General features: G+C 35.6%; 1 protein-coding gene and 1 pseudogene across 1 annotated transcript; both read right to left on the reverse strand.

The window, feature by feature from the left end:
- Positions 1-943: 943 nt before the first annotated feature.
- Positions 944-2,317, reverse strand: LOC133300994 (stemmadenine O-acetyltransferase-like; annotated as a pseudogene).
- A 16,323-nt stretch (positions 2,318-18,640) lies between these two features.
- On the reverse strand, positions 18,641-22,335 carry LOC133301004 (disease resistance protein Roq1-like). The gene is made up of 4 exons (XM_061500601.1): positions 21,721-22,335; positions 20,505-21,612; positions 20,025-20,297; positions 18,641-19,909 (listed from the first exon to the last, which is right to left on the reverse strand). Exons 1-4 carry the CDS (start codon positions 22,212-22,214, stop codon positions 18,773-18,775), a joined length of 3,012 nt encoding a protein of 1,003 aa, XP_061356585.1. The 5' UTR covers positions 22,215-22,335; the 3' UTR covers positions 18,641-18,772.
- Between the last annotated feature and the right edge of the window lie 1,267 nt (positions 22,336-23,602).

A 23,602-nucleotide genomic window follows, 5' to 3' on the forward strand; every position in this document is an offset into this window, starting at 1 on the left:
TATATTATTCATTTTTATTTTCAACCTTTGTCATGAATTAATGCATTAAGGATATCAAATCATTTTCAAAATTCTCAATTCAATATTATTTTGGGGGGTTTTCGATTAACATTTCTCCTATAATTAGAGATAAAGTTATTTCTCGCAATCCAAAATAACATCATTTTGGGATTTAGGGAAAACATGCATAATACTTTAGTAAAATTCATAATAAAATGAAAAGTAAAATTTTCAAAATACTATATATATTCTTCTTTAAACAACATCATTTTGGTATTGTTGGAAATAACTTTATCTCTTATAATTGGAAAAAAAACTCTCTTCTTTTTTTGTGTCATAAGTTATCATTGCTCTTATTGATTCACCTTCTTCTTTTCCTTATAGTTAGAAGTTCCTTAATTATTTACCTATTCAACCTTAAATAACATTCCTGAGAGAAGGTACGATTATGATGTGGCTGACCACCACCGTACAATTCCTTCTTCATTATTATTATATCTCGCTTCAATTAACACGCAGTAATTCCCATTATTTTACTTCACGTCAAGCAATTCTATTATTGAAACTACAAAAGGAAGTAGGATGACGGGGAAACAAAGGGAACCTAGAAAAAAAAAAAAAAAAAATTAAAGACCAAATTCTAGCTGATATTTAATGCAATTCGTCTACCTATCAACTTCTATTGGCCTCATTTTATATAGAATAATCAATAATGTGCACATTACTCTATACAAGCCATTGCAAATTCTCAAATCAAATTTATTCTCATATTAAAATTTATTTTATTATAACATATTTAGAAATTTTCCATACATAGAAAATTTTAATCATTAACCAAATTCCACTAGAATCTTATCCTCTCAATAAGTCTCACAAGCCACCCCAACAAGATAAACTAGTAAAGCATCAATTACACAACCTCACAAATCATCAAGAAGAACAATCATGCATTCGACATATAATCATTTAGTTTTAAAGGATTTGGATCTAAGGTAGCGAAAGTAAGGAGCTCCTTGTCTTGTTGCAATATGGCCATATCATCTTCATTTAAATAAACCCAAGCTTCTATTCCACCGCGTGATGGCGTATCCAATAGCAAAACATTGTTTATTGTCACGAGATCAGCTTCTGATATTGGAGGGCGAGACAACCAAGTTGGTTTTCCCCATCCATAATCAACATTATAAAGACCAAAGTTACACCAACTTACATAGTTAATGTAGTTCACTCCTCTTGGCAATGCAATACTTGAGTCTATCTTATCCATCACCTCTTTAAAAGCTTCACAATATCTAATAAACCCTCCTTCGCCTTCTAAGCTTTTAACAAAGTCAGAGTTAATAGTTTTCAATGCTTCCCTCCAATTCATCACCGAGTCAGGTAACTCCTTTGCACTCATTATTAGAACAGCAGTAACCCAACTGAAATTACACATATACGATTCTGGAAAAGTAGGAGATGCCCTTCGACGCATATTTACTGAATAGGTTACCAAAGTAGGTCTTTCTAAACCAGAGTTTGCCTTGAATGCCGATGTGGCACATTTGCTTATGAGGGATGATACTACCTCCACTCGAGTTGGGCTTTGCACACCTAAGCTAGACACTTGGCCTTTTAACTTAGAAATAGCTTCTGCATCAAACAAAAATCTCCTCATGAAAGGTTTACCTTTGTACAAGAATGGGAATTTCAAAGTCATTATGTTTGCATCTTTTGGGCATGCATCATTTTGGGGGAAAGGAGTAACAAAGTTAGGAAGTGTATGTTGAAATTCCCCACGAGAGGTAGAACCCCAACTATTAAAAAAGAAACTCATAGCAGATGCATCCGCTATCATATGAGACACTAAGACACCAATCACCATGCCCCCACATGCAAAGCTAGTCACTTGTATCATAGCCATATATCCTTCAGTTTCTACTTCTGATGAATATTGACCTGGAAGAAATTTATGGATGAATTATAAGAAATTACATTGGTTTAAAAATTCAACCAGAGTACAACTTGCTTTGACCTCAGTGTAGTAGACTCCTTCATCATTGCAATCTATGGAAAGCTTGTCTTTCACCCTTCCAGCGAAGGGGTAAAAGTGAGTTAATACTTCTGATAAGGATTTCTTTAATTGTTTGAGTCTCTGTTCAGTGTTACCACTATCAGTGATGGCTTGAGTGCCCTGATCAGCAGAGTAGAAAAATCCAAAGGGTACATGTGAAGGATGTATAAACTGATCTAAAAGAGAGAGCTTGTGAGTTTTTAGGTGTATTGGTGTTGGGGAAGAGGGTTTGATGCATTCTGTGGATATTATTTCAAATTCCATTCTCTTGTTTGGTGCAAAAGTGATTGAGAAAATAAGAAGTGTGATCTAATCTGTTCTCTCCCCCTCTTTATATATAAGAAACATTTCAAAAAAATTTCCATTTTTTTATTATTTTGAAACTGTTTACTAGTTTTCAACACTTGAAAATTTTATTAAATGCATGTAATGAAATACAATTTTATTTATATATTGTTTGCATTAAATGCATTTAATATAATATATTTTCCAATTTTAAAATTATTTATTTGTATTTTACATTGTTTGCCTTTAATGCATTTAATATACTATATGCAAAAAATGTAAAAAATAAATAAATAATTTTAAAATTGGAAAATCTATTATATTAAATGCATTTAATGCAAACAATATATAAATAAAATTGTATTTTATTACATGCATTTAATAAAATTTTCAAGTGTTGAAAACTAGTAAACAGTTTCAAAATAGTAAAAAAATGGAAAAAATTTGAAATTTTCTAAAAAAATATTAAATACATTAATTATTAATTTTGAAAATGAAAATGAAAGATATCAATTAAAAAGGGGAAAAGTATTTCTGCAGTTAATGCAGATAAGTTATCTGCATTTACTTCCAAAACAACGTCGTTTTGGGATTGAAATATTAGAAAAATATAATTATAAAGACTATAATAACTCTGAAATAAATTAAAATTACAAAAACACCATGATTTCCGTTCAAAACGACGTCGTATTGGGTTTACTGTAGATAACTTATATGTAGTAACTGCATAAAAAACAAACCCAATTAAATTATATCATTCATTTTATTAAATGTGATTAAGTCCGACTCGAGATTAGTTCCAAAATTGACTCGAAAGTTGAATTACCGGAAGCGGACTTGCTCAAGAAAATAATTATGGTTGGTTTATCATTCATTTTGAATTTCCACCTTTGTCGTTAATTAATGTGTTTAATAACTTTTACTACATTATATTATTTTGAAAGTAATTAAACCGGGATTGAATTCTCTCATTAAAATTTCACTTGACTTGATCATGTGATATTTTGTATTTATATCTCTTTACATGTATTAAATAGATGAGGTCAAATTATCATTAATGAAGAAAGAGATAAATACAAAAATTTTACATGATGATCAAGTCATATAAAATTTTAATATAAGAGGATAAATTATGAAAAATATTTATTGTACTTATACCCAAATTTAAATAATTTTTTCACTTTCGTTTCCATTTTCATTATTTCAACTAATAAGTTTAACATTATATTTTCTAAGAAAATATCTTTCATTTTAATTTTCAACCTTTATAATTAATGCATTAATTTTTTTATATTTTAAAATTATTCTCTTTTTATATTCTTATGAAACCGTACTATTTTCAACACTTTTATAATAAAATGTATTTATTGAATTCAATATCATATTTTTAAATAATTTTCTTTTATATTCATTTATAGTGCTTCATTTTATGCATTTAATATACTAGATGTTTTTAAACTATAGCTTTGATTTCCATTTTCTTCCTATGTCATTAATGCTTTTAATAAATTTTAAAATTTTGGAATTATTTATAATTTATGTTATTTAAAAACCATTTCAACGTTCGAAAGTTTTATAAATTATAAAAAAATATTTATCGAACTTATATCAGAATTTTTTCAATTACATGATTTGCCTTAATGCATTTAACAACTTTGAGACTAGATTTTTTAACGATTGAATATAATGATATTTTAAATTTTAAAATTATTCCCATCTTATTTTATTTTTTTTGAAACTTTCTGCTATTTTTAACAATTTCATCAATGCCTTTAATAAATTATTACAAAATATCTTTATTGAATTCGATATCTGATTTCTAAATGAATTTTTTTTATTTTCATTTACATTATTTCATCTGCCTTTAATGCATTTAATGTACTAGATGTTACTAAATTATATCATTCATTTTTATTTTCAACCTTTGTCATGAATTAATGCATTTAATATTTTTTAAAATTATTTATATTTATATATTTTGAAAGCCTTTCAACATTTGAAAGTTTTATTAATACCAATAGTAAAATTTGGGTTTAACAAGTCTATTTTTTTATTTTCGTTTACCATGTTTACAATTAATGCATCTAATAGAGTAGAAGTTATTAAATTATATCTATAACACTGCAATTATTAGGAATATTTACACTAGAATAAAAAAAACACAACTAAACTATAGCATGCGTCTCCAATACACGGACACGTCACTTTCTAAAATATTTGTGTGTCGAACACGTGTCCGACACGGACACGCTCCGACACGCGTCTGACACGTGGTCAACATTTAAGGACACGCGGTCAACTCTCGGACACGTTCCAACACATTTTTCGGACACATTCCGACACGTTTTTCGGATACGCAGTCAACCTTTTCCGACACGCGGTCAACGCTCAGACACGTTTTTTTTAATCTTAATTTTATTTATTAACTAAATAAAAATAATAATTTGTAAATTAATTTTTTTCTGTTATGAAATATGATATAAAAAATTAACAAATTACAAAAAATTATTTTTATTTTTATTTATGTTATGAAATTTAAATATTTGATTAGTTATATAACTTATTATGGACTCTTATATGTATTAAATATAAATTATCTTATATATATTAAAAATTTTATTTAATATCAAAATGTGTCCCAACGTGTCAAAATATGACATTTTTTAGAACTAACGTGTCAGCGTATCGTATCGTATCGTGTCCCGTGTCAGTGTCCGTGCATCATAGGCATGCGTCTTTACATAACTATTCATATTCTCAGGCACTAACATTCTTGGCACAAAATCTCAAAACAAAAGAACAAATGTCTAGACTACAATAATGTCAAAACATATAAAATACATCAAAAACATTGTCCAAAGCGCACACTGACAAAAGTCTTTTAAGCTGTTATACTTGATCTGATATCCTGAAATGAAATCCTCAACAGGGGTGAGATGTGAATCCTAATAAATTATAAAACTATCTTGCTTTGTCGTAATACGAGATTATGTCCAGCTGATGATACCTAATAATAACAATCCTACTAATGATTTCTGTAACAGCCCGTTATACACCGGTATTGTTAACATTAATTATGATATTAAGCGCAGTTACAATCACAGCAATTCATTTATAAAAATGCGAGTAAACTTTTTCCGTTTATTACGCGAGTATTTAAAACAATAAAAAGCGTAATAACAAAAGCTGACCGTAACTGTAAACTATTTAAGGAATAATTATTTAACTACTTTTATAACATATTTTACTTCCCACAAGTCACTAAGGGATTCCCATAAACCCACTTAGCATGAATCTCACTTTTATGTTTTCTACCCTTCCGAACATGGTTCAGTCTCTGAATTTCTGCGGACAAACCTCATACGACAAGCCTCCCATATTTTAGTATGTTATTCTAGACTCAATTACCTTTCTAGGAAGCTATTACACGAGTCATAAAGTTCTCGTTTGCTTCGGATATCGCTGTTTGAAGTTGGACAAACAAATCTGTCAGCCAACCCCAAAACAACTCCAAACATCCTTAACTCAATCAATTATTACAGAAAGTCCACTCAACTAATTGCTCTCAAATTTTTATACAAAACATTAGACACCTCTAGCTTCAATTTGATATATCATACACCTAATTTGACCAAGAAATGAAGCGGGAATAATTTTCCCAAACTCGGTCCAGAACTACCACATGTGCAGTAACCAAATGGCCGTCTTGTTCTCTGCCTTCTACAGGCCGACTCTCAACCTTGAAAAATCCCAATTTTGAGACGAGATAGAGGACATCTCAAGCTTCAAAACAGCGTATGGCACGTCCCTATCGGACCTCTATGGAGGGAGATATACTCTCCCGAAGTTCGCCTAAATTATGCCAATTTCTAGAAAATTAGCCAAAGTTTCCTTTGTTTTTCCAATAATCCCCAAATTTTTACAAATGTTCTATGACCTCAAATTGTACCTAATAATCTTTGGGAGGCACACACACGGACCAGCAATGCCTTGGGGCTCTTACAACCCATCACAGTTTATATCAAATTACTCAATTCATATCATATTGCTTACTTTATTAACACTTAACATATTTCAATCACCAAAATTCATTTGCATGCATTTTCTAAACGTACACATAATCATAATCCTAAAATAGGCCTATTTCTCTTTCATCATATTACATGCTTCCATATTACATCAAGTATTCATGTACAAATTACAACTCCCAAATGAAATATTACACTTTACAAACCAAAATCTTCAAATACAACATAATGAATAAACCTCAAAATGACATATGTAACTAGACTTAGGCAAAATGACATGAACAAATATGACAATAACTCTCATCCTAAATTCCATATGCAATGTTCATGCCCTAAGTCTAGCCTAGGCCCAATGACCACCAAAATGCAAAATACATAGTCCTCCAGCTAATCATCCTACGGGCTTCTTGCCCGCCGCTCCGACGCCACTGCTACCTCCTGAAATAAAGCCTCCAAGACGGGGAGAGATATACGAATATATCTCAGTAACCCAGAGGTTCTAGAGAATACTCTGTCCAATGGCTCACTTCGATGCATATAAATAACATAACATAACATCTTGAAAACGGGATAAAGGAAGGGGTTTAGAGAAATAGGGGAGCATAAGGAAACAAAATACGACGAAGCTGGAATGGTCGATGCCAATACCACACAACATCTAGTCTATTGGCCCGACATATAAGCCTACGGGTTTCAAACCATGGCGTGTTCCCAGAACATCAAACCAAGGCACCCTCCATCCATATCCACCCGAGACTTCCTAGTGTGCTCCTATCCGGATCACACACCACGATCCCAGGTCAACTGAAACTCCCTCTCGGAGACCTATCCAGTGGAAGTTCATAACGCCCGAAGGCAACACGTCTACTGGCCAGAGACACGGTACATCCTATGTACCAACACACATACAATATGCATGAACATGTTATCCTATATTATTTACATACATTTCCTACCATCACCCTAAATGGCCTTGGTGGAACACACAAGGGGATCAAACTCCAGTACCAAGGGATTACCTGTATAATCCTCTCCACTTAGCTCCAACGCAATATATTCTCCGAGCTCGTTACACAACAGAAATGCCTACACAGAGGACATTCCCAATTAATTACAATTCATACAAACACATGCAAGTTATCAACTCTTCAAGCATGGTTTCAAATACTCACCGCAATCCCACTTGGTCCGGGACCAAGGGCAACCCACCGAGCTCACGGTTCGGGGTTCAAATCCACGTACGACAACCTACAACGATCATATACGAATCGTCAGAGCACGACAGTTCTATCAAAATATAAAAACGTCAAAATCCTCCCCCACACCTAGGTAGGTTCGGCCATTTTAGTGTAATTTCACAAATTATTTTTCTAATTTTTCTTTTCATTTTTCTTAGGTACTCTTAGGTTACCAACATCCCATTTTAGGTGCCAATTTTCAACCTACATCATTCAAACATCATTTTGCCTAATAATTTGCTCTAGGTCCAATTCCATCCAATACTTTCCCATTGATTCTCCAACCTTCCAACCATCACACGACCCTTCTAATTACCATACAATACGCAACATATCATCCAAATAATTTTACAACATCTCATTCCTCTCATTTTCTCTCTTGGCCAAATTCAACATAGACAAACTCCAAAGGATTTTCAATCCAATCCAATTATTCCACACATCATACAATCCTATTATAACATCATACAACATACAACAACTCACCAAAACAATCCTAACAAATTTCCAAATCACAAAGTCATGGCATCATCCAAAATTTCCTAAGTTAAAATCACATTTTCATCAATAATTTTTATTGCATTTCTAGCTCTAACACATCATTCTAAGACATAATCATTTAATACACATTTTCCATTTGAGCTCTCTAACAACACAAATCAACCAAGACAAGCTTAGGGTTCATGAAATCAAATCCATGAATCAAACCATTCAAATATGAGGAAACTTACTCAAAAGGTAGGCATATGGCTCCTCCTCATCATACTAAACCATTGGAGCTCCAAACAACTCCATGAACACAAATCTACAACACTTGGCCACGGATTTTGGGAGGGTTTTTCTCAAAATATGGTGGGTTTCAAGGCTCAAGACCACCACCAATGGGTTTGGAAGATGATTTACAACAAGTTTCAAGTCCAACTTTTCTTAATTTGGTGAGGATTTGATGGAGTTATGCAAGGAAGAATCAAATACTAAAACATGGACAAAGGGGGGGGAGGGCTGTCGCGGTTTTGAACAAGGGACAGAGAGAGAAGATGATGAATAAGACATGTGCTTAGGTGTCTCAAGTGGTTTAAGTGAGGTGGGCCCCACCGCTACCTCACGCGATTTCAAATTAACTTGAATTTCCCTCCGATTCCACTAAACGTCCATAAATTCACAACCTATTTAAAAACTCTAATTTTTAACATTAACCATTATCCTTTAATTACCCTTGATCAGATGAATCCGACGTTTTCCAGTTGTTCAGAGAAAATGTCGTTTCAAGCTGTTGCGCGCGTTGTTGGCACGCTTCCCCAAACTTACTAATTTCCATCAATTTTCATCGGAATACATATTTCCTAGTCCTATATACCCTTTATAACTTGTATTCAAAACCTAGAGCTCAAAACTCAATCGTCACGCTTTACGGTGTAACTGTACCGCTGTATTTTTACTAAAAACACTATTCACTGAATTTTCTGAAACTTGCCTAACCACTCAATTTTTCGTTCTGAATTCATTTCTAGGATTATTTTTATCATATGAGACCTTCTACTCAATTTTTTATCTTCCTAGGGTTGTGTGTTTGACAATTTACCGTTTTACCCTTCCTTTGTATTTTGACCTAATTTTCAGGATTTTCACTAATCCTTCCCTTTAATCCATGTTTAATATATTAATATATAATTTAGAATTGCAAGGTGTTATAATCACCCCTCCTTTTAGAATTTTGACCGTAAAATTAAATCATACATGTCCGCTAACTCAGGATACAACCGGAGAATCTGATCCTCCCGTTCCCAAGTAGCCTCCTCAGGTGTACGTCCTTCCCATTGAATCTTTACCATTGGAATAATTTTACTTCTAAGCCTCTTTTCACTGCGGTCGAGGACATCAATAGGACCTCTGGGAGTCTTTAATTCTCCTGAATCTCAATATCATCTGGTATCACCACATATGATTCATCCGAAATATAACGCCGCAACTGCGATACATGAAACACATCGTGCAAATTCGACAACTGTGGGGGCAAGGCAAGATGATAGGCCACTAATCCCACTCTTTTCATTATCTGATACGGCCCAATAAAACGAGGACTCAGCTTCCTCACGACCAACACCCGTAACTGGAGATAACCGCACAAATACATGATCACCTTCTTCAAATTCCAGCGGTTTATGTCTATTATCGTAATAAATTTTTTTCCGATTCTGTGCCTGTTTAAGTTTTTCTCTGATCATTTCAATCTGTGCTGTAGTTTCTTGCACAAAATCTGGCCCAAATCTTTCTTTATCACCTACCTCAGTCTAACAAGTAGGAGTACGACATCTCCGTCCATACAATGCCTCATATGGTGCCATGCCCAGACTGGAATGAAAACTTTTATTATAAGAAAATTCCACTCATGCGATCCTTCTCAGGTTGTGACTTAGGACACATAGCCTTTGAAAGATGTACCCCATGACTGACGGGAAGAAAACCCATTTTCGACCCTTCCATGCTAAACCTCTTTAGCATCTTGTCAACATACGTGGATTGAGATAAACCCAGCAGCCTCTTGGATCTATCTCTATAGATCTTTATACCAAGTATAAAGGCCACTTCTCCCAAATCCTTCATGGTGAAGCTTTTTGAAAGCCACTCTTTCGTTATTTGTAATGTGGGGATGTCATTTCCTATTAGCAATATGTCATCTACATAAAGTACCAGGAAGACGACACTACTCCCACTAACCTTCTTGTAAACACAAGGTTCATCCTCGTTCTTGATAAAACCGTTACTCTTAACGACTTCATCAAAACGAATATTCCAACTCTTTGATGCTTGCTTTAGCCCATATATCGACCTTTGTAGTTTGCATACCATATGCTCCTGAACTTTGATTTCAAAGCCTTCAGGTTGTGTCATGTACACTTCCTCCTTCAAGAACCCATTCAAGAAGGCGGTCTTGACATCCATTTGCCAAATTTCATAGTCGTGATATGCTGCTATTGCAAGCATGATCCTAATAGATTTGATCATGGCAACTAGTGAGAAAGTCTCATCATAGTCAACTTCTTGTCTTTGACGATACCCTTTCGCAACCAACCTAGCTTTGTAGGTCTGAACGTTGCCATCTGCATCAGTCTTTCTTTTAAAGACCCATTTGTTACCGATAGGAACTATTCCTTGCGGTTTAGGAACCAAGGTCCATACCTTGTTTTGATACATCGAATCCATTTCAGATTCCATGGCTTCAAGCCATCTAGAAGAGTCAACATCCTTGACTGCCTCTTCGTAGTTACTTGGTTCATCATCCTCGATGGTTTGCTGATTCTCAATCACAAACCCATACTTCTCAGGTGGATGGATGACCCTTGTTGACCTACGGAGTTGTGTGTTTACTTCTCCAATGGAGAACGTCGTCTGCGGAGCAGACTCGGGTTCCTCAATCTGTTCATGTGGTTCTTGAACTTCTTCAAGATCAATCTTACTCCCACTGGCTCCTTGAGAGATGAAATCTTACTCAAGGAACTCAACATTCTTTGACACCAACACCTTGTGTTCATCCATGGAGTAAAAGTAGTATCCCTTAGTACCTTTAGGATACCCCACAAATAGACATTTAGTACTCTTAGCACTAAGCTTGTCTGATGCTAACGCTTTGATATAAGCTGGCGATCCCCATACCCTGAGGTAACTCAGGTTGGGTCTCTTACCATTCCATATCTCATATGGTGTGGTCTGAACAAATTTAGAAGGTACCCTATTTAGGAGGTATGCCGCTGTATGTAAGGCATATCCCCAAAACGATTTTGGAAGTTGAGTCTCACTCATCATAGACCTGACTATGTCTAACAAGGTCCTGTTTCTCCTTTCGGAGACACCATTTTGGTGTGGTGTGTAAGGTGCGGTAAACTGCGAGAGAATTCCATTTTATCTCAGATAATCCTGAAACGCATGGCTCAGATATTCACCACCACAATCTGATCGTAATGTCTTAATCATCTTGCCATGCTGTTTCTTTACTTCATTCCTAAACTCTTTGAATTTTTCAAAAGCTTCGGATTTATATCTCATTAGGTACACGTACCCAAATCTTGATTTATCATCAGCAAAGGTAATGAAATAAGAGTATCCTCCTCTAGCCTCTATAGACATTGGCCCACAAACATCAGTGTGAATGAGTTCTAATAACTCACTAGCCCTATGACTCCCAAGCCCTTTGGGCTTGTGACAAGTCATTTTCCCAGCTAGACAAGATTCACATTGTCCATAGGATTCCAAATCCATGGAATCTAGGTATCCATTTGCATGCATCCTAGACAATCTTGTTTCGTTTATGTGCCCTAGTCTACAATGCCAAAGATAAGATTGATTATCTATCCTAGGTCGTTTCACATTTACATTGAGCAGTTCAGTTCTCATTTCCAAAACATATAAGTCATTTATTAAAGAAGCAGCAGCAAAACAATATCATTCGAAATGATAGAAAATGTACCATTCCTAATAGTGAAAGCAAAACCATCTTGTTCTAAACAAGAAATAGAAATAATGTTTCTAGAAATGCTAGGAACATAAAGACAATTATTCAAATGCAATAAAAGGTTCGTAGGCAAAATGAGGTCGGCATCTCTAACAGCTTGAGCAGCAACTCTTGCTCCATTACCAATGTGGAGGTCCACCTCGTTCTTTTCCAATCTTCTAGGGTTCCTAAGCACCTACAACGAATTGCAAATATGAGAACGACAACCGGTATCCAATACCCACGAAGTCGGATTAGCAAAGAATAATTTATCTCAATCATGTAAATACCTGAGGTAGAAGCATCACCATGCTTCTTGTCCTTCACACTCTTCAGGTAGTCTGGACAATTCCTCTTCCAATGGCCTTTCTTGCCACGATGGAAGCACTCAGCATCGCTTTTGTCCTTGGATGCATTCTTACCCTTCTTTTTTCCTTTCTTCTTCTTGGGTTTTCCTTTGGGCTTAAGGGAGTCGCCTTTCGTAGGCTCCTTGCCCTTACCCTTGGCCTTGCTAGGCCCACCAATCAGAAGAGCATGTGTCATATCCTTATTGATAGACACTTCAGCAGTTGTTAACATGCTTAACAATTCAGGCAAGCTCACAAGCATCCCATGCATGTTGTAATTCATAATGAATTGACTGAAGGAAGGTGGAAGCGAGGTCAGGACTAAGTCATTACTTAGCTCGACAATCGACATCCATCACGAAGCCTAGATTTCCTAGCTTCTCAATGAGCCCGATCATCTTAAGAACATGACTGCTCACAGACATGCTCTCAGACATCCTGCATGAGAACAATTCTCTAGAGGCCTCATACCTCTCATGTATGCCTTTAATGTCATACAACTTTTTGAGATGTAAGACAATAGAGGGAGCATCCATATGCTCATGCTGCTTTTGCAGTTCAGGCGACATGGATGCCAACATGATGCAGACAGTCAACACATTGTCATCCATGTGCTGTTTGTGGGCCTCGAAATCAAATTCTGTGAACCCATCTTCCCCTTCCTTAGGAGCTACGGGTAATGCAGCATCCAGGACATTAGCTATTTTTTCGGCCCTAAGAACAATTCTTAAGTTCCGATACCAGTCCATAAAGTTTGAACCGGTCAGTTTGTTCGTATCGAGTATTGAGCGCAGTGACAGTGGATTAGTCATACTAAAAAACTGAAAAGATGTAAAGATAATTTAATTAATATATTTTGACATGTAGTAAAAACAAATTATTAAAGACTTTAAGTAATTTGCCTCTCCCACTATTTTATCTAAGTCAATGACCCTTACCGTTTGACTTAGGGTTAATCTACTTTTAGATTTTACCTTAGTGAGATTAAGAGTGCGTTTATCTATTTTAACCCTCGTCTGTGACCGCAAGATTAATTTAAATAATGGGTTGATCCTTATTAACAGTATCTCATACCCTCTCTTAACATTAGGTTGACAACTTCTTGTCACTTAGTGGTGCATCTCATGCAACCAACCTAGCATTATTACCCTAAGCACATAAGCCCGGCTGAGCTTGCAACTTATGCCTCAGTTAAGCATTAACCAGCACCCTAAGTGTCTAACACTTCTAATACTACTCTTACTCAACGAAACAGTGGGTCCCAACTGAGTTGTGGAGCACCACTATTTAGAGGAGGTTTGAGTAATATTGGTGGTGGGAGGTAATCATGCTTAATAATTTTATTCCTTTTAAGGGTTCCTTTTATTTAGGGTTTATTAAGTCTCATCAAACGCATAGGTATAATTATCATGCTAGTCGTATCCTATGTCAAACATCTATCGGATTACACTAGTCGTAATTGGACGTGCATAATAATACATACAAACGCGATTTGTCCAATTTCATGCATACTAGTCGTTTTTAAAATATAAAAGCATACATGCATATAAAACAATTTTATTTGAGACGGTCATGGTGCTCGTGCATTCGTCCTTCTTGCTTCTCAAGCCACGACTCCTTGTCGTCTAAACGCCACTAGCCTAATTCTCTAATTACAAAATGATTAAAGAAACTCCAAAACATCTTTGGAGGGACAAATGAATATTCAAAATTTAAAATTCAAATTTACATTTTAATTCAAATAGAGCAAAATTACACCTTTAATTTAAAATATAAAATTTGAAATTCAAACTCGGGCACCATGACCATCCCCTTCCAATTTGCACTTGAAAATTCAAATAACTTGCAAGCACATAATATCAAATTTTATATAACATGTTCATCCATACGTCTTATCATTTTAACAATTAAAATATCATTGCAAGAATCATGATTCAAATTTTCTTAATGGCCGAATTATATAACAATTAATATAATTCAAATTTTGATGACTCTTTCTCAAAGAACACAAAATTAAACCACACATGTAGACACCACACCTTGTATGGCCGAATCACATATCCATATATATGATAAAAAATTTCACAAAAATTTCATGTCATTCTCATGGAACAATTCATAGAGAAAAATAGGAAAACAATCAAGGTACTCAAAGTACCCCTCATGGCCGAGTCATCCCTTTCAAAAAGGTGTTTCTTTTCAAAACTTTCACAAAGAAAAAGAAACAAAACCATGAACACATACAGATATATGAACATAGCAATCACATTAACATGTTCATAAAATAAGAACTTTAACAATTTAAAGCACAGTATTTCAAAATCCATATGCTATGATTCATGCTTTAATTCTTTAAAGATTTTTTGACCGTAAGGAACAAGTTTTTACAAACAAAGTACAATCACCCGCCGATGGTAAAGCAACCGGGCTCTGATACCACTTGAAAGAAAATGGCCTTGAAGGCCGTAGGAATGTGAGGATGAAAACAAAATTTTCAAAGCGGAATTACACATACCATATCAAGAAACATGCTTTAGGACATGGATGTTACCTTGTTTGCTTTCCAAAACTTGAAGATGATCAAGGTGAGACTTAAAGATACAAGCCCTCTAATGTTGATCCACACCACCCTTTGTCAAGACGGAAGAACTCTTCTTCAAGGCCACCAACGAACACCAAGGGAGGCAAGCTAGGCGTCCCTAATGGAGAGGTAGGAGGCAAGGTTTCAAGGTGTTTAGTTGAGTGAATTTTCAGCAAGAAAAAACACAAAAGTGGCGCATGGAATTCACTTAGAAAGTTCTAGGTAATTTTCAAAACTCTCTTAAGAAAAACCTCACAAAAGGATGACCAAAGGAGATGAGAGAATGAGTGAATAAAAATCTGATTTCTTCACTCAAAAATCAGCCCTATGTAGCGCACACTAGGAGAGGAATGAGTGGAGTTGTTGTAAATCAAATCTTACCAACAACTTCCTATCATATCCTCATGATCTCAAGTGCATATCTCAACAAAAATCTGACTTAACAACCATCATATGGCCAGCCATATGGTGCGCCCCATTTAGCCTCAAAACAGTTCAGATATATTGAGCAGTTGCATTCAAACTTGAGCCAACTCACTCACTTATTCTCTCAACAAACCAAATCTGATTGGAGCTCATTTGGTTGATCCTATGACCATCACAAGCCCCAAAATCAGCGCCCCAAATCAGCCTTGGATGATGCCTAAAGATCTCCTCTTGATACTTGGGATTTGTTCCAACAAGATCTTATATTATCCTTTTGTTATGAAACAACTTTTCATAGCCAATTCAAATTCAAATTCAAACATTTAAATTCAAACGTTCAAACATTTAAATTCTAAATTTAAATTCTAAATTCTATATTCTAAATTCAAATTTCAAATTTCAAATTCAAAATTCGAATTTCAAAATTCTAATTTGAAAAATTCAAAATTCAAATTCAAAATTGAAAATTTAAATATTTGATAATTAATTTAACTAATTAAATTAATTAGTAATGTCTTGGACCATCCAAGCCCATTACATGATCCATGCGCCCTTTTCCATTTTGGTGGGCTTCAAACTTCTTCTTGGGCTAACAACCATTATTAGGCCCAATACCTTTAATGCTATATTATCATGACAATAAGGTGTTAGTGTGTGACCCATTAGGCCCAACATAGCCACTGACATAAATGGGCTTGGGCCCAACAAGCCCACAACCCATCTAATGACAACACAGAGCACTAGCAATGCTTTGTTGCCCCAGAGCTAGTTAGGTTAATGACATAATCATCCTATTACACATATTTGGTTGCCGTATGTATTTCCTTTCGTCTCGGTTACCTTCCTCATTAAACCTAGGGTAAGGAAACGTATCAACCCTTGCGATTTAAGGTAAGCTTTATTCAAAATTGGAAATCTTCAATTTACTGACTCTAACGGCAGATCATCTCATGACTTTTTTTACTATGCATAGATTCCTGAGTCCTTGTAAATGTCATCCCGATTTCTCCGGTTTATAGATAACCTAATCTCTCACAGAGATTTGACGAATTCCTTCAGCTTATCACCCTAGCCTTGTGCTCTTTCAGGACAAGCCCAACAGTGTACCTATGAGTCTCCATGTTTCAGGCAGACGAGGTATACCGTCAAAGCGTGCCTTCTAGAACACAATCTAGGTAATAACTTCTGGTCTAAGGAAAGACATACCCAAATATAAAGAGACTACTCTAATGATACTCTCTGTGAGATTTCCTCATAGAGTCTCTTTGTGGGTCTGTTCAGTGCGAGCTATACCCTTATAGGTCCATCCACGACTTTAGCTAAGACATCTCCATATCTATAGCAGATAAGGTCTTTACCTTGTATCTAAATACAAGTAGATAAGTCGTGCTAGTCTTACCCGAGGTCACTGATCCCCATTCTCAGTGTCTCTAGACTAGGAACATAGAATTAGGAATAAAAGTGCGGTATCCTTGAATCCTCATAATCGTGATCTCATCACAGATACTCAAGAAATACCTGTTCTATTCCAAGGAGTTTATCTAGTTTATTCATAATATATTAACAATAATATCGAGACAAAATATGAAACAGGATAAAGAGTGCTTATTATTTATTTGCGACAAAAGGTCCACATCTTATGTCTTTATTTAATCAAAAAAAATTGTCTCTAGGACACCCATATACTAACACTGGAGTGAAGCCTATGACGCGGTGGAGGCAACACTGGTGCTCTGGTGTGCGCGGTGGCAAGGGGGCGTGCACAGTGTTTGGTGTGACTTTGTTGTGTTGGATTTGAAAGTTTATGTTTGTTTTAGAGTAAATATCATTTTTGGTCCTCAGTAAATTTCACGATGCCCGCTTTAGTCCTTAGCAAATAAAAAGACTCATCGTGGTCCCTAAGAAATTCAAAATGGACCCATTTTAGTCCTTTTAGGGACTAATATGGGTCTTTTTTGAATTTGTGAGGGACCACAATTTCAACTAAATAGATCCATTTTGAATTTTTTAGGGATCACAATGAGCATTTTTATTTGCTAAGGACTAAATCGGGTATCATGAAATTTGCTGAGAACCAAAAAATGTATTTACTCTTTTTTGTAAGTTTATGGGTATTTTTGGTGCAGGGAACTTGGCGTTTTTCTACCCCTCTTCTTCTGTTTTTCTCATATTTTTCTGTCTTCTCATTTTCTCACCAAGCCACCAGAAGCTGAAAAAAAGTCCTCACTTTGCTTCAGCATTTTCTCTCCAAAAACCTAGAAGTCTCTCCGAACGGTGAACTTGGTCTCCTTTGTAAAGACTAGAATCCTCTTTTCCCGCCTTTTCATATCTTCAAAGATCCTCTCCACCCGCGAGTCTTCGTTTCAGCCAAGAGATCACGCTAATACCTGTTCCTCAAATTTCTCAACAGCTGAAAATTATGACCGAAGAGCAAATAAAGAAGGAAAAAAATACTATACAACAACGTGTGTGCCGGAGGAATAGTTTTTTTTTTGTTCCTCTAATTTCTCCACTCTTTTCTTTTTTCTATATGTGCTTCTGCTTCTGCTTCTGCCTATTTCAACTTAGATGTCCATGGCCCACCTGTAAGCAGCTCATGCAGCCTACAATTTTTTACAAAAAGGAAGACAACAAAATCATAAAAAATGATTCGCATCTGTGACCCTTTTTTTACCATAATTTTTTAATAAAAATTTTGGTAAAAAGATGAGTATTTATAATCAAAGACAAAAATAAGTGTTGACACATAATAAAAAGAAAAGAAAAGAAAAAAAGGGTTAATGAACGTCGTCATATATACACACTCTTATTCCATTTCTCTCTTTCCATTAAAAAATATTCATTTTTCTACCTTTGATATATATACTTGGGTCAACAAAATAAATATGCAATCTGGCACATAATTAAAATTGGTTTTAATTATTAACATTAAGCTTGAATCCCTAACAAATATTGTATTTGAAGTTTATATAACGAATTCACGGAGTTGAAACTAACCTCCTCTTTTATGCATATATGAATATTAGTCCCGTGATATTAATCATAACTTTTAGAAAGTTTTAGTGGTATGCATTCAATGGCATAGATGGATTTAGAGAGAGAGAGAAAAAAATGAAATCGCAACCAAGTTTGAATATTTTCTTCACCTTACAATAGTTAGATTAATTATACATAAAATTAAAGACCTAAGATTACCAAAAAAAAATAAAAATTAAAGACCTAGGTGTGACATGAATTTCATAGAATAAACTATGGGGGGAAAATCATCATTGTCCATATCAAATATATTATAAGATGATGCAGATTCGACAACGGGTCGGAATCCCTAACTTGTTTCCTTTATTATCAACTTTTGAATTCTCTGTAAGGCTGGCGGAGGGAGATGAGATGGTTCTTCGCTTTTGATATCCTCCATGTTGTTTTCTTTGTAGACATGAATGTAGGGTAAATCTACACCTTCCAATGTTGTGATCCCGCACTGGGTCCCCATTACCCTTTCAGAATCACATGGCAAGAGGTATTCTAACTCCCAAAAAATCTCTACTTCATTCCATTCATGCTCTGAAAATGCCCTCGCCACTTTGCATTGTAGATCACAGCAAAGAGTTAGTGTCTTCCTTCCTCGTGTGGAAAATATGTAGTTACATGAAGAACTGAATTGCTTAGTGCCATTGATGACTACACTGAACTTGAAATCCAATACCGCATTGTCTTCGTACAAGCGAGGTTCTGTAAAATAAAACAGAGCTATCTTGGGGAATTTCTTTCTGAACCAGAAACACATTGACTTTTCCTGCTCTCTGTAGAAGGAAGAATCCCTCCAGGATTCAAAATCAGGATCCGCAGGAGGTGGACGTAATTCTATGACAACACTATTGGGGTTTATGTTATGATAATACACATCAAGTACCAACAAATTGCCTGTATCAAAAACAAGCATGGCTTTTGGGAACATTTCTGAGCTCACTTGTTCTGTATCTTCAAATAATTGAAAACCCCTACGACCGTAAGTCATTATTATCTCCAGTTGAGGCAATATACGGATACTATTTGGCAGCTGGTTCAGCTTTTTGCATTCCCTCAAGAACAATCGTTGGAGCCCCACAAGATTTCCAATTGAAAATGGCAATTCAACTATGGCAGTCTCGTCTAAATAAACATCTCTTATATTCTCCATTATTCCCAAAACTTCGGGGAAGCTCACAAGACTTGAACAACCCCTCAAGTCCAGAGTTTCTAGAGATGTCAAGTGGATGGAGGGTACCAAAATTTCTAGTTGGGTGCATCCTTGAGCACTCAGTAACACGAGTCTATCAAGAAATCCAACCGAACCATGAATTTCAATTAAATTAGTACAGTTATCAAGACACAGTGCCCCCAAATTTGGTACTCCAGATAAGCTAGGTAGTTCGGTTAAGAACTTGCAACCTTCAAAATCCATAAAGTTCAACGACTCAAACACCTACAAAACAAAAGTTGATGACTCAAATTATGAGTTTGCAAATGGAAATACATATCAGTGCTGAAGGCCAACAAAAACTGTTAAAAGATACAAAATATTTTAAGAGAATACTTGCCTTGAGTGGTTTAAATGCTTTAAGGCAACTTTCAGGCAGACTAAGTATCACAAGATTCTTTGGATTAAAATCAGATGGTAAAGATGGTGATGGATAACCACTCCAATCGAGCACTCTCAAACTATTTGGTAGATTCTGAGGTCCTCTAGAAAAGCGTGCATCTCTGATTATAAGAATTCTCAGGTTTTTCATCTTCTCGAAGGCTTTTCCACTCCACTGCACTTCTTTGTCTTTGCACAAGTTCATGATGATGGCTTCAATTGTGTCAGTTCCCTATCAACTCCAAATCATAAGTTAAATAGAATGTAAACTTTAGGAATGTCATCCACATATATATCTGGTCAAATTTTCAAATTTCATCAAACAGTTGAAACTGAGAACAGAGAACTAAGAATCCAGCAATCTAATCCATATTAATCAAAATGCCTAAATAAAGGACATCGAAGATTAGAAATACCAACGAGGTGTTTTTTAAAATACCGTATCATCTTCCAAAACATGAACAATGTCTTCGTTAAACCATAATCTACTGCGTCTGCCAGGCTCCAATGCTGATTCCTGCCTAACGATTTCTCTGCCCATGTCCTGAATTAAGTCATGCATCCTCACAAAACCATTGCGGTCAATCTTTATGAGAGATTTGTCAGTCAACACTTGAATACCATTTTCCTCATGAAAACCATGCAAGTATAGTATTTGTTTGACATAGCGTATTTCGTAAGAATTGAAGAAACAAGCAATGTCAAGAAAAATTCCCTTCTCATCATCGTCCAAATCATCATAGCTAACTTCAAGTGTTTTTTGGATCTCTTTATGAGGAAATCTTTCATATTTATCTAATGCAGATTTCCATACATCTAAACTTCTGCCACACAAGTGAGAACCTATCACCTCCAAAGCCAATGGAAGGCCATGAGCATACGAAACTGCACGTTTTGAAATATCCTCATAAATTGGATCAATATTGTTATTTTTAAAGGCATGCCAACCAAACAATTCAAGAGCTTGTTCATCATTTAACTGTTTAACCTCATACGATTTAACAATCCCATGAGCAGCTAGCAAATGCTTGTCTCTTGTTGTGATTATGATCTTGCTGCCAGAGCCAAACCAATCTTGTCCTCCTGCAAGTACCTTTAACTGCTTCGGTTTGTCAACACCATCAAGAATCAAAAGGATCTTCTTTCGATGAAGCCTTCTTTTTATTATTGGAATTCCTCTGTTAACATCTCCCACTTTAATATCTTTCTCCCCGAGAAGTTCAGAGAGCAGTGTTTCTTGGAGTTGTACAAGACCATGATTATTAATTGGCCTTTCTCGCATGTCATCAAGGAAACAAAAACCTTCAAATTGATCAGCAATCAAGTTATACACAGCACGAGCAAGTGTTGATTTCCCTATCCCACCGATTCCATGAATGCCTACCATGTTGACTCCCTCATCAGACCCGAGTCCTAGGAGAGATGTCACTTCTAGCACTCGAGGCTCTAATGCAACCGGCTTATCAGCAACATATAACGGACTGCGATTGACCTTTTTAGAGACTTCTTCAACAATCTTTCTAATAAACTGATATTCTGATTGAGAACTGCACATTATGCAAAATTAATGTTGAATTAGTGTTTAATTAGTTCATGCACAGTATACATGCTATTTCTTTTGTGCAAACAACAAAAAAAAGGGTGGTGTGCGATACCCGTGTTGGAAATGAGATCCAGAAATATTAGCAGCTCGATGTAAAGCATCCCTCCATTTTTTCACCTCATCCTTGTCATCCTTGAACCTCTCCTCATGTTTAGCCAAAGCTTCTGCATAAGTTCCACTTTGGTGCCGAACTTGTGATGGGTCCACATCATAAAAAACAGGCCAAAATAACCGTCCTTGTGCCTTTGAGCACTCAAGGATCATGACAAGTTCACGCAAACAAAATGTTGAGAATGCATATTTCTTAGAGAAAATAGCAATGAAAATCCTAGAATCTTGAATGGCTTGGAAAAGAGATGGTGTGATTTCTTCACCTGCGTTAAGTCCTTTTTCATCAAAGAAGGTGTGGATACCCCTTTCAGTAAGAGAACTGTAGAGATCAGTAGTGAAATTGTGGCGCGTATCAACACCTCTGAAGTTGAGGAAGACATCATAAGTCCATTCATAGGTGAAGGAAGAAGGATGAGGTAGTGTTTTGTGTGTCATGATGATATGAGAGCAAGAAAAACAAGGTTGCTAAACGAATCTGGTCAAAGCAAATGCGCTAAACCAAGAAAAACAGTACCCCATTATCAAACACCAAGATCAAACCTGCCCATAAACTATAACTCACAATCATCACATCTTAATCAAGAACAGAGCACCTGAATTGTAAACAAACTCATCATTTTTATTAAGGAGAAATCATAGCTCAGCTTTTCATCAAGCAAAGTGGTGATCAGCTGTTTTGTTTCAAGGCACTCATATATCATCAAGGAAAACTTTCTCTCCCAGTCATCCACTCTTGCTTGCTTCTTTCCACTATGGTTCGTGGAAGATGCTGTGAAAGTGGCGTGCAGATTCATCCGACTAAGTATTGACTTGGCAGAAAGCATCACATTACTCACAACTCATTTTTTTTTAAAAGAAAACCAACCTTGTGAAAGTTGACAAGCATTTTACTAAAGATAAAGGAGTAAATGTTGAAGATATATTAATCAATGGGCTTTCTAAAAGGATCTTTGAAAGTTGATGGGCCTCAAAAATTGAGTTTCATTGATAGGTTAGTTGCTCCTCAAATCCAAATTTTCATTGTGAAATAAATGCTCTAACTCAATTTTTACTATTAAATACAGTTTATTGATAAATTGGGTTGGAGCCATAGTAAATTTGGGAATTAGTATAGTACTGGAGTAATTTGACTAGATGTATTAATTGTGAGCTTAATGGGTTGAATTACTCTTGCAGGAAATCTAAGATCCAAACCAAGAAGAAGTTCGGTTATGCAAAGAAAGAAACTTGGAGGAAAAGAAAACATAAAATACAAAAAAGGAGACAAGAAAGCAGTTACAGTACGGGAGCAAAAAAAGCAACCAATCGGATACAGACACGTCAGCGACAGAAGAGAATGTGGGAACAACACCTCACTGTGCAGAATCGGCTCAGAATTTTGTGCAGAAGAAGAAGGGGATCATAGTATATTAGGGCTAAGCTGGAATGGAGCAATGCTCTGATTGGAGAGAATTTGAGAAAATGTGAACCTTTGATCTAAGCAGCAGCTGGGATTGCAAGCTAATACCTTTACTAAAACTGGATAGGGCAATAACGAGAGTACCTTCAACCTCTTGCAGTAAACAGTTTAGAATTGAAAATCTTTCCTTTGCTAGTTTTTATCATGCTCCTTATGAGCTAAATTTCTTAAGTAGGTTGAGGGTGAGATAGAAGTAACCCTCTTTGTCTTACGATTTTCTTGTAATAAAACATTGTTTTCCTTAATGAACTGAGTTGTTTCTTGGTTTAATGCTCTGATTTCGTAAAACTCTTTGGTTTGCAACCTCATCCCAAGACCACTTGGTTGATGAAACCCTCACAAAGCAGTGTTGAGCGAAGTTAGA

The sequence above is a fragment of the Gastrolobium bilobum genome, unplaced genomic scaffold, assembly GCF_033153095.1.
Source record: "Gastrolobium bilobum isolate Gb01-03AN ecotype WA unplaced genomic scaffold, APGP_CSIRO_Gbil_v1 utg26659, whole genome shotgun sequence".
In the NCBI taxonomy this organism is placed as follows: domain Eukaryota; kingdom Viridiplantae; phylum Streptophyta; class Magnoliopsida; order Fabales; family Fabaceae; genus Gastrolobium; species Gastrolobium bilobum.

Coding starts and splice junctions, on each gene's coding strand:
- LOC133301004 (XM_061500601.1), bottom strand. CDS start 22,214: ATGACACACAAAACACTACCTCATCCTTCTTCCTTCACCTATGAATGG. Junction 20,298..20,504: donor ATGTTTTGGAAGATGATACG/GTATTTTAAAAA, acceptor TGGAGTTGATAG/GGAACTGACACAATTGAAGC. Junction 19,910..20,024: donor AAGCATTTAAACCACTCAAG/GCAAGTATTCTC, acceptor TTTGTTTTGTAG/GTGTTTGAGTCGTTGAACTT.